At 52.8% G+C, this 12,274-nt stretch overlaps 1 protein-coding gene across 4 annotated transcripts in view; it reads left to right on the top strand.

The window, feature by feature from the left end:
- The first annotated feature begins 1,916 nt into the window (after positions 1-1,916).
- Arhgef7 (Rho guanine nucleotide exchange factor 7) overlaps positions 1,917-12,274 on the top strand; it is a 132,712-nt gene continuing 122,354 nt past the window's right edge. The window contains exon 1 of one of the 4 annotated variants that reach the window (XM_047552853.1): positions 1,917-2,236. In XM_047552853.1, coding sequence (XP_047408809.1) covers positions 2,072-2,236 — 165 coding nt within the window. In that variant the 5' untranslated portion in view covers positions 1,917-2,071. The remainder of the gene's footprint in view (positions 2,237-12,274) is intronic. The other 3 variants (XM_047552850.1, XM_047552854.1, XM_047552852.1) reach the window with 3 other exon arrangements.

The raw sequence follows: 12,274 nt of genomic DNA, 5'->3' as shown, positions 1-12,274 counted from the left end.
TCCTGGCACTTGACTCACAGGCTCATCAGTGTCCTGAGGCTACTTCCTAGGACTGGTTCTGTAGGACCATTTGATTGAATCAGTTTGAATCTCACTTTTTTACTCCATTGTAATAGAATTTGACACTGTAATGAATGTAACCTGAATTATCTTGAAATTCAGTAGTAATGAGAGTAAATAAGAATCTCAGGGGCTGGGGTTGTGGATCACTGGTAGAGGGCTTGCCTAGCATGCCTGAGGCCCTAGGTTCTGTCCTCAGCACTACATAAAAATAAAATAAAGGAATTGTGTCCAACTACAACTAAAAATGATAATAAAAAAAGAATCCCAGTGGACAACTCCCCTTGGGCTGAGAACTTTTCATTGATAAACTCTTTAGGTACAAAATTTGATATAGTTACAATTGCACTACGGTTTCCTGGGAAGCTGGATGGAGAACCATTAGGATGCTGATTCTGGAGGAGGAGCCAAGATCTGCGTTCCAACTCGGCCACTCAGATGTTACCAGTAAAATGGGCACAAGGAACCACTTCATACCGCCATTCTAAGGAGGAGCAGAACCGCAGGCTGAGAGCACGTCTCAAAGACAGCAAGGGCTCCTTAGGCGACGGCAGCTGTTCTCAATGGCAGCTGTTCCCACAAAATAGCCTGCCCTCCTAATTCAGAATTCATACTGCTATTTGAATTTCGTGTTTGTATTTGGAAAGAAAATTTAACCACTTAACTGGGGGAAGATGGAATTAAATGCAATTAACGAGTGCAATCAAAGTACACTGGGAGAAAGCAGAGGAAGAGGAGTGGGCCTCTTTAATTTTGGAACCTATAGATTTCTGGCCTTTGTCATTACATGGATTCATATAGGTGCCTGGCACGTGGTAAGGTCTCATAAGTGATTACAAATGTTATCTTAAACTACTGAGAAAGTCACTGCAAGCCAAGGGGAAAGCGCGGGGCGGGTGGCTGAAGTAAACGGAAATGCTCATCCTTTTGAGAGGAGTCTCCATCCTTCTTTACACAGAGTAAGGTCGCTAGTAGTGGGAAGAAGCTTGCGCGTCACGCGACAGTCGGACGCCCGAGTTCTTGGGGTCTGCTTTGACCGCCTGGCTCCAGCGGAGGACGCCGCCAAGCGCCGGCCGGGCTTCACTGCGCGGCTCTCCTTCCTCCTTCTCCGCACAGACCCACTTCGGGCTGGGCTATTTTCTTGACCTTGCTCCAGCAGACTTTGAAACGTCACCACCAATTTAACGCGGAGTCACGCAAGGCTTCTGGCCGGTGGCCCCAGCTGGCCGAGCCACCCGCTTCCGCCAGCTGAGGTCACCGCCGCGTCCACCGCCCCCCGGCAGGGGGCCCTCGAGCCGCCCGCCGCGCCGCGCTCCGGCGCCCACGTCCCCAAGGACTCGCTGCGCCTCAGGAAAATCAATTCCTGCCCGAATTAGACCCATCTGGTTACAGATTTAATTAGCATTTGGCTCCGTCATTACTGGCTTGCGAGGTAGCGAGACACAAACGTCTGGCTTTCAGCACCGCCCCCACCCCGAAATAAGGCTGGCAGAAATAAAAAGAGCATTCTGGGAAGTGCTTAATAATGCAAACCTCTCGCTCTGGAATATAAACAAAGGGCGCAGAGTCCCCGGCGGGCGCGGCTGCGGGGCGGCGCGGCCGGGCTGCGCAGGTGAGCGCGGGGCGCGCCCAGCCTGCGCCGTGCGCCCGGGCCTGGCGCGGAGCTGCGCGGGGCTGCGCGGGGCGCGCGCGGGCGGGCGGCCGCGTCTTTCTTCTCCCGGCGGTGATGTCATCGGGCGACGGCGGCCGCGGCCGGGGGGCGGCGGCGGGGGCGGCGCCGGGCGCCCGCAGGTTCCTGTGCATCTAATGAAAAGGCACTTGACAGCGGGCCAGGGCGCGCGGAGCGAGCGGAGCCGAGCCGGACCTGCTGGGCCGGCCGAGCCAATCGCCGGCGCCCGGCGCCCCATGGGCGCGGAGGCGGCGGGGGCGGGGGCGGCCGCGGGCCGGGCCGCCGCTCCGAGGTGAACCGCGCGCGGGCCCCCTCCCTGCGCCCTGCCGAGCCGCCGCAGCGATGAATTCCGCCGAGCAGACCGTTACGTGGCTCATCACCCTGGGGGTGCTGGAGTCGCCCAAGAAAACCATCTCCGACCCGGAGGGCTTTTTGCAGGCGTCGCTGAAAGATGGGGTGGTCCTCTGCAGGCTGCTGGAGCGCCTGCTGCCTGGGACCATCGAGAAAGTAAGTGCCCCCGGCCCGGCTGGGCCGGGCCTGGCCCGCGTCCCCGGCCCCGCGCGGCCCGCGACGCGCGCAGGAGCACCTGGCGCGCGCCGGCTCGGGGCCCCGCGCGCCCTCCTTTGTGCGCGGACCGGGCGGCGCGGCGGGCGCGGGGACGGGTGGCGGGAGCTGGGGGGGCGCCATTGTGTGCGGGACGGGCTGGGGCGGGCGGGGGCGGGGGCCGGGGGAGCGGCCGCCGCCCCCGGGGACGCGCCCGGTCGGGGTCGAGGGAAAGCGAGTGCCTGCGGAGAGGGGTCTGCTCTGCCCGGACGTTGAGTTGCTCCTTGGCCATGGGAGGCTGGCTCCGCTCGCCGGCGGCGACCGGTCAGAAAAACTGTTCCAGCGCGCAGCTTCCCGCGATGGCTTTGTTCGAACGAGCTTCGTCGGTGGCATTGCAGGGGGCTCTCGCCCTTGGTCGCTTAGCGGGCCCGCCGCCGTGCGCGTTGAGAAGCTGCAGCCAGGTCGCCGAGGGCTGGGCGGGGAGCCCCTAGCTACTTCCCCGCGCCGGGATGCCGCCCGCACCAGGCCGGCGCGGCGGCGCGCGGGGTTTAGAAAGCCTGCGTTCTTCACGGCTGGCGCGGAGTCCCAGATTCATTCCCCGTCTTACCGATTCCGAGCAGACGGCCCGCTGGTGGTTCCCCTGCGGCTGGAGCGTGACCCTTGGCCGGGTCTGCCGGCGATGAAAGTTTGTTTTCGTCTCCCAGACCTCCGAGAGCAGGGCGAGGGGGTGGGACGGCTGCTGAGGACCGCGCTCCCAAGGGTGTCAGAAATACTGAGGGCTCGCCTCCGATTTTTTTGGCCAATATACAATTTAAGAAATAAGAGCAACAATTATTTAAAAGGCATTAAAATATAGAATTTTAAGCATACTATAATTAGGAAGGACTATTTAATTTTTGACGGGATGTATTGGCCCCCAGGCAGGATGACAATTTGTGAAAATGTTAAGTGACTTGAAAAAGTAATTTTATTCATAAGTTTGCATGTTATAGTGCTAGATTTAAGATTAGGCCAGAAAACATTTTATTTAACATGAATTTGTGTGCATACTAGTTTTAGGTATTTTTCTTACTTGGAACATATTTATGAAAACAGAATCTGCATTTTAGAATGAATAGCTGTCTTGCATGAAATAGGAATGTTGCTTGTAAATGAAACTGGTCAATAGAATGATGATTTAAGACAGGCGAAGGAGCCCCGTGTAACTTTCAGGGTACCCAGAGCACTGTTGTCATCTGGATATTGGTACCTCTGATAATAAAGGACAGATGCTGAAAAGCCTTGAAATGCACGCTAACTTTACCAAAATAGACTAAAAAACGTTGTTCCATTTCTAAGAGTGAAGATTTAAGGAACTTCATGTGCTGTGTTGATAAAAATGTGGCCGTCAAAGCATTATTTCACTTGGCATATTTCATGCCTTAATATTATTGATTGGCAGACTTTGATAATCAGTTTCTTTTTTAACTTCCTGAAAGATTTTGTAGCATTCTTTTCGTTTCTAGAACAACAAAGAGAGGAACAAATAAACTGTTTAGCTTAAAGCAGCCAGATTGGAACATAGCAATATTCTGAAACTATAGTCACATGGAAATTTCTTAGGTTGAAGCCATTGTTTTGTTCCCCTGAGCCCTGATTGGTTTGTTTTAAATTGACTCTATCACAGTGAAAGTTTAACGTAAAAGCACCAATTATAGACAGAGTTACTGACGCTCTGGTTCAAAGGTAGGTACGACTAAAATATTAACCATTCTCTACCTCTAAACTCTAGGTTTCAGAAGTCTCCATTTCCTAAGAAGTTGCTCTTTTGTGTGCTTACAAATGTCTGCACGCAATAATGTATGCCACAAAGCACACATGCCGAATAGCTCTTACTTGAATGTGGGAATGTGAGTCCGATGCTGTTTTCCCTTAAAAAGGAACAGTTGGCAACTTAATGTCCTTGTGGAATTGGAAGGGGTGCCCCAGTCGCTGGGCACACTGTGCCAGTGGTAAGCAGCCTGCAACTTCACTTTTGCAGGCTCACAGCCTGAAGCCAGCCCTGAGCCTGGGGGTAAGCACAGGATGAAGAGGCTTTCCATGTGTCTTTTATTAAGAAAACCTAATGTTTCTTCCATTGTGGTCGTTGTGCTTCAGAGCAGGAATGGAGTGGAGAGGAGAGAGGACATTCACTGGGCTCCTGTGTTCTGCTCACTTAGTGTGGTGGGTTCAGGTTCCCCTGGGTGAAGTTCCTCCACTTTTCTTTCAGGGTGGAGTGGAGCCAGAGAGAGGAGGGACTTGTAAACTTCCCCTGAGCACTCTTCCTTATTGCTAGCACATCTTTCCTGTAGGGAGGAGAGTTTCCCCAGTGCTGGTGTATAGACCTTGCACTTGGGTTTCTTGGGGCCAGGTTGGGCTCCCTACACTGAGGCCAAGACATGGCTGAGCCTGGCAGCAGTAGCGTGGTTCTCAGAGGTTCACACCTCACACATCCCTAGATGATCTAACCCAAGGAGGGGAGACCTACAGGGACTTTAGAGGATGGACGTTGCTGGGAGCTTGATAAACATGTCTTGACAGGAGATGCTAATTCTCCCTGTGGGTGCAGCAGTGACCAGTTCAGCATACACAACTGCAGGGTTGTGGTTCTTTCTGTGTCCCAGGAGAAGAGAGCACAGAAGCTCTGTGTAACCCATGCAGTGTGCTCCCCAGGAGACCCGGAGCCATCAGGTTTTAGAGGATGTAGCTGGAAGTCAGGCCACCCCTTGGATGTCCTGGGTGTGCACATTTGCCTCATGGTTTGGCCCCTGGAGCCTGGGATCAAGGCGTAGGTGGGGCTGTGCTCCCCTGGAGCACAGGGGAGGCGCTATCCAGGCCTCACGCAGGTATCTGGGGCCCCTGAGCTTGCAGCCTCGCAGCCGCAGTCCTCACCGTGTTATTTCCATATGGTTTCCACACTTATCAGATCCCCCTCGTGGAAGGACATGGTCCTGTTGGATCAGGCACCACACCACCTAGTTCAACCCTCACTAATCACCTCTGTAGTGACCTCACTTCCCAATAGGGTTGCTTGCTGAGGTACTGGAGTTAGACTTCAATATATGAATGTTGGGGACCAGCTTGACCAACAGGTTGCTGAATATATTTGAGTGCAATCAACCTGCTAAGCACTTACTTGCCTCCCAGGGTGCTGTGGGAGAAAAAAACCCAGGTAACCGGTCTAGTACAGGAGAAAACACAACTCTAAAGGCGAGAGCACTGTGAGGCAGAAGAAGCCACTTGTTGTGACCTGGTGGATGTAATGGAGGGATGGGGAGTTGAGACCAGCGTTTGTGCAGGTCAGACTGGGACTTAGGCCTGGTTTGAGGATTGGAATCTGGTGTTTCCCCAGCCAGAGGAGCAAATCGGGTGCAGTACTTTCCCAGGGGACTCGATTCACTTTCTGTCCAGCTTAAGATTCTGGAGCTAGCAAGGCTGGGGTGGGAAGAGAAAGGGCAGAAGTTAGAAAGGCCCATGGGAGACTGTGCCTTTTCATGGGCTCCTGGACCCTCGGCAGCACATGGTCAGTGATGTGTGGTGACAGTTGAGGGGTCCCACCCAGAACAGGTCAGTGGGAAGGCTGTGTCCACAGGCTATTCATAGAGTTGTGTTCATGGACTGATAAACCACTCATGGCTAAGTTGGAAAGCAGATTATCTCTGGGCCATTTTTAAGATCTTTAAAACCCTGAATTCATAATTCTTGGTTATATCAAGACTCTTCTAATCAACCTTCCCTGACTAAGGCCTCAGGGTCATTCATTTTGCAATAATATAATAATAAATATTTTCTTTTGTTTTGGTCCCAAGGATTGAATCCAGCGGCACTTTACCACTGAGCCACACCTCCAGCCCTTTTTATTTTGAAACAGGGTCTTGCTAAGTTGCTAAGATTGGGTTTGAATTTGTGCTCCTCCTGCCTCAGCCTCCTGAGCCACTGGGAGTACAGGCATGTGCCAGTGCATTTGGATGATAAACATTTGCTTTTGAAGCATGTGACTTTGAAGTCCATCTAGACCCTGAGCCAGTGTTTCTTACTTGGGTTTCAGGCCTGGGGAAGAGTGGAGTTGGAACTGTCTTTTGTGGGTCTCTCAAAATGAAGCAAACAAACTCAAATTCAGCTTAAACCAGGGACATCAGAAGAGATTTCCTGAGAGCCAGACTGAAAACACAGCTGTGTTCCTGTTGGCATCTCAATGTGCACAGGACCACACACATGGGTGCACACAGACAGGCATGCACACAGGTGTGTGTGCACACATGTAGGTGAGTGTGCACAATCACAAAATGTGTGTGCACACACGTCTGGGTTGGTGGGTTGGGGTGTTGCCGGTGCATGTTGTTTCAGGAGGCGTGTCACGGGAAGCACTCAGCCCTGGGAGCCGAGTCCTGCGTGTGCTGTCCCAGGACCAGACTCTTATTCTGTGAACAGAGCCAACCCTGGGATCTGCCTGCTTTCCTCCCTTAAGCTCCACTCACCTTTAATGTATCTTTTTTAAAGAAAAGAAAGAAAGAAACCAACCAACCAACCAGCCAACCCACCCGCATCCGTCCAGAGTCTCCGGCACCTTCACGAATGCTGTTTCGCAGAGGCGGGCTTCGGTGGCAAGCCTGGCTGCAAGTCACGCACTGTGCCTGGAGGCAGGAAGGTCAAGCCCAGGTCTGCGACCTGTGCCCAGAGGATGCGCCTGCCGCTGCCACCTGTGCTGCTTTCTGGGGAGGCTGGGTAGTGCTCCCTCAGGAGTCGCAGCCCACACTGGAAACGCATGTGGGCGCAAGCACGTGTGGGTGACTTGGGCCGGCAGACTGGAGGAGCGGGCTGCCTGGGAAGCGTGCCCAGCCCCTCCCTGCAGGGACGCCCCAAAGGCACCTGGCAGGGGCTCGTGTTGTCCTGCAGAGCCCACCTCTGCTTGTCCTGGGCCTCTGGAAACTGCACGTGGCCCGTGCGCTGCTGCTGTTGGAGGACGGGACACCCCATGGGGCAGCAGTCCGGCTCTGGCTCCTGGGGCTTCCCTGTCATGGCGTGGCTGAGCTTCCCGTGTACCAAGAGGCATACACACGTGTGTTTGAATGGCAACTAAAGAGCCATGCAGACGTTCGGTGGGCTCACCTCAGTGCGCAGAGGCGACGAGTCTTGTAAACATGGCAGACGGAGCTGGAGTGGGGTGGGCTGTTCTTGTCATGGGATGTTTTCAGCTCCTGAGACTGAATCTCAGGTGCGGGAGATTTGCCCCTGGCATCCATCACTGCAGGCCGAGGGTGGCAAGGGCATGCCATTCCTTTGATCACACAACTCTGCCTCATGCAGTGCCAGGGACTGGTGGTCCTTAAACCACAGGTCCCTACCTGAAGACCTTGTTTGTCTTCCAGGGTTGGATAGACCTGACTTCACTGCTGCAGTTATTTGCTGTGTGACTTCAAGTAATCTGCCTGCCTTCTCTGAGTCTGTTTCCTCCTCTAGGAATGAGATGAATGCTATCTGCTGGTGGAATGGCCTGTTGGGGCAATAGGGTGTTCCCACGGTCAATGAGAAGACATACTATTCTATTATTTTATCAATTGACACTGAAAACTTTTCCACTGGGTTTGGAAAGTGCTAAGCTGTGCTTTGAGCCATTCAGATCCAGGAATGTCGCTTTATTCTCACAGCAGACTCTCGTAGCTCCCTCCCCACCGGCAGACATCCCTGGTCAGTGCCAGGTCAAGGCACAGCTGCTGGGCTTGTGGAGGCTGGAGGGGCCGGAGGGTGGAGCCTGGGCACTCAGGTTTCATTCGTATAAGGTTTCATGCAGGTCAGAGGCCGGAGTGCCAGATGGGAAGGGAGGCCCAGCCAGCCTCCTCTGCGGCTGCCCCCAGCAGCTTGCCCCCTCCCTTAGGTGTGCAGGATTAGCTTAGGGAGTTTGCCTCTCAATGCTTTTGTGCTTTCGACTTTCCTTCTGAACTCTTGATGTTTTATGAGCCAAACTGGTGCCTCTCAGCCCCCTCTGCAGGGTGGTGTGTGTCTGGGGTTGTCTGTAGCACAGGAAGGAGGGGCTGCTTCAAACACACCTATTTTGATTGAGGGCAGTGTGCATACCTGTCATCCCAGCTACTCAGGAGGCTTTAGGCAGGAGGATTGTAAGTTGGAGGTCCGCCTGAGCAACTTTGGGAGACCCTGACTCAAAATAAAAATTAAAATGGGCTGGGAGTGTGGCTCAGTGGCAGAGTACCCCTGGGTTCAATCCCCAGTACTGCAAGAAAAGAAAAAAGTTCATTCAACTGGATCAGTGGGTCTGTGGGTTCCTGTTACTGCATGCCGGGGTGCGCCGTGCGCAGGGAGATATCCACACACCTGCCTGCGCGCTGGAGTGCCTCTCCCACCATAAGGAAGCAGGGTCTTCAGGGTGAAGTGAGTCAGTGTGAAGGGAGGCAGAGGTCGCCCAGCCCAGACTCCTGGCCCGCAGACAGGCTGGCTGAAGCAGTTGTCTGGTCGGGTGAGTCGTGCCCGCAGTCTAAGTAGCATTCCCAGGACTGTGAGGGCAGTGGTCCTGGGGTAGGAGACAGCCTCCTGGGACTCAGTGGAGGAGGGAGTGGCCCAGCACGAAGTGGCTCAGCTTGCCCACCTGCCATCCCTTCCATCGCTGCCCCCATCCCAGCCTCTTGGCTTCCTTCTTGGATCCCAGCTGGTCTGACTCCAGCGGCTGGAGCAGCCTGTACCAGGCCTGGAGGCCTCGAGACTTTCCACCATTCTCAGACCCTGCCCCACCAAGAGGACGCAGCCCGGGCCCGGAAGCTGGGCCGTGGGGCCAGGCCGAGAAGAGCTGGCTCCTGGAGAGGCTGTCCTGGCCCAGCTGCCCCCAGCAGCCTGGACCGGCTGTGTCCAGTAGTAGAGTGTACCCCCTCCCAGAAAACCCTGTTTCTCCTACTTTTAAATTTTCCACTGATTTCTTTTGTTTTTGTCTCTACTTTGACTACTATTTTTAAATTTCTAGGTGTCCTTGTTTCTTAAAATTCGTTTCTTTTTCTCCCTCCCTTCCTTTCCTTTTCTCTCTGAATGTTTCTGTCCCTCCCAATTCTTTTTTTAAAAATATTATTTTAGTTGTCGACAGACACAATACCTTTATTTCATTAGTTCATTTTTACGTGGTGCTGAGGGTGGAACCCAGGGCCTCGCACGAGCCAGGTGAGCGCTCTGTCCCTGCGCCAGCCCGGGCCCGTCCCTCCCAGTGCTGACGGACACCTCCTGCCTCTTTTCTGTGGCCCTGAATGCTGTCTCTTTTGGAGTTCGGCTTCCAGATTGGAGACTGCTCAGATCCCTGCTGAAGGCTGAAGAGCAGGTCACCTGCTCACCAGTGGGCTGGGTGGGCCTCGTGCCTGAGGGGCAGTCACTCTGAGGCCCCGGCAAGGGCCACAGTCCCTCAGGGACACCTGCTGGCCTTGGTGCTCCTCCAAGCCCTAACCCACAAGTCCTAGGCTGCCTCCTTCACTTTTCCCCAGAGACTGCGTCTCAGACTCCTGCCTGGATGGCAGCAGGATGGCCAGGAGTGCCGGGCGGGTGGCCGAGGCCTGTGTGCTGACCTCATGTGGCAGCTGGGGTGCGGGTGGGCTGGCACTGCTGAGATGCTGCTGGTGTTTCCTGGTGTTCTGGAGGGACCCCTAGAGCTTTGCTCTGCCGTGGGATGCGGACAGGGAGGCCCAGGACGAGGGGAGAGGGCATGGAGGAGAGCCAGGGCGAGGTGCGTCTCCCCGAGGCCTGGACAGAGACCACGCGTGTGCCCTGCTTGCCTTCCTCTCCTGACTGCGATCCCGCGATCCTGCCGAGCGAGTTGTCTGTACCTGGCTGGCCCCTGCTGCATGGTGTGGCACTCAGAGCTTCATCACCACACTCCGGCAGTTTTCTTTTTAAGGGGCTGATAATATTCCTGTCTTTGCTCTGAAGAATGTTACATCAGACCCTGAAAAAAAATGTGAGCGATGTGAGCGCAGTGGAGGCTTCCAGTGTGTATGAAAGTGCTCAGGCCTCAGGCTTGGAGCTTGCAGCTCTCGTCCCCAAGTCTGGTTCCCACAGGATGTTCTGCTATTTTGTTTCCTAGGATGCTTCTTTACAAGGGCCCACTTTATTTATTTTTTTGTGGTGCTGGGGATGGAACTCAGGGCCTTGTGCATGCAAGGCAAGCACTCTACCCACTGAGCTACCTCCCCAGCCCTAGAAGGGCCCCCTTTAGAAGGTTTGTGAGTGCTGAGGCCTGCGATGGCCTTTCTTCCTTAGTTCTGAGGGTCTCACTACTAAGTGCCTGCACCAGGGACGTTCCACCACTTTCTTGTCCTTGATGGAGTTCAAGTTCGTAAGGGACTTTTAAGTGTCCATTTATAGTTAGCAGAGTTTCAGAAGCCTTTGGTTAGAGACACAGATTTTCTGAAAAAGTCAGTTGCTTTCTGAATACATGCCAAAAGACTTATGACTCTGACACTCAATTTAAGGGAGAATGTTACAGTGATTTTGACAGAAAATTAGGAGTTTTGGAAGGTTTCTGGCTCCAGCTGCCTCCGTCGTGGGTGCATCAGGAGGAACAGGAGGCTGCCTGGAACAGCCGGCCTTCCTCCAGCCTTCCCTCAGTTTTCCTGAGTGATCTCTCTGGTTTTTCTGTGTGCTGAAAGAATTACCTTATTTAAGATCTGTGATTATATAATTAATTCCATGACACACTGGTGCTGGTAACTAATTTCTCCTAGTGGAAACTAATGTTATGGTTACATTTATTGCTATTTTAAATGTATTTTTGTTTCTTTTGGAAACAGGCTCTATTAATAGCATTTGGTCAAATTGTTTACAGACTTGTGTCAAAGGTCAGGCTTCCAGAAAGCACCACAGAGGCCACATTTTGAAGTGGCAGGAGAAGAAGATGGAGGATTGAGTGTTTTCCAGCTTTATTAATCGGTGGTAAATGGAGGAGGAGGGTTTGTCGCTGCACCTCTGATAAGCACATATCTCTGTGACCCTGGGCTTTGAGTCGGGCAGCAGCAAGCGTGGGTTCAGCTCGTGGCCTGTGAACTGTGGCGCAGTGTTCCGGGAGGGAGACTCTGCTCACCTCAGCCAGGGCCAGTCTTTAGTCATCTGCGATGGAGCTTCCACCTCAAGAAATGGGTAGAACGAGGGCAAATTGCACCCAGAGGAAGAAGCAAGCATAATAAGGAAAGGGAAGGAAGTCTGTGAAAGAACATTCCTAAGAAAAATCGATAAAACCAAGAGCTGGATCTTTGGGAAGAGTCAGTAAAATTGACAAGCGTCTTGCTGGACTGATGGGGAAGGAGAGAAGGCAGATGCCTGACGCACAGGTGGCTGTAGATGCTGCTGCAGCAGAGGGTAACGAGCGTGTCGTCTGTGTCCCAGTGAGTTCCACAGTGCGAACGACATGGCGAATCCCTTGGAAAACCCACACCGCCAAAGTCACTCAAGAAGAAGTGGATACCTAGAATAGTCCTGTCTACTATAGAAATCACATTTGTAGGTAAAAACCTCTCATAAAGAAAATTCCAGGCCGGATAGCTTCCCTGGTAAATTTTGCTGAATGTTAAGGGAAAAATAAAAGCAGTTCAACAGTCTTTTCTAAAATATTGGACCTGGGGGAATATTTCTTAACTCTTTCTATGGAGTTCACCTTATCCTGATTTAGAAAAAAGAAACAAACTGGCAAAGACATTGTAAGAAAGACATTATAAACCAATAACTCCATGAACATAGGTGTAAAACTTAATCAAATTGAGCATTATATGAAAAGGGTAATACATCATAACCCAGAGGGATTGATCTCAGGACAGCAAAGTTGGTTTCTCTTTTGAAAATCAGCCAGTATAAGTTATGATATTAACAGATTAAAGGAGAAAAACTACAGGATTATTTCAGTAGATGCAGAAAAAGCACTTGATAAAACCCACCATCCATTCCTGGTGAAGCTGGCAGCACCTAGTGTGGAAGGTGGAACCTTCCCCCTGAGACAGACAGCAG

This window comes from Sciurus carolinensis, chromosome 5, assembly GCF_902686445.1.
Source record: "Sciurus carolinensis chromosome 5, mSciCar1.2, whole genome shotgun sequence".
NCBI classification, from domain to species: domain Eukaryota; kingdom Metazoa; phylum Chordata; class Mammalia; order Rodentia; family Sciuridae; genus Sciurus; species Sciurus carolinensis.
This window is presented reverse-complemented; position numbering and strand designations above follow the sequence as displayed.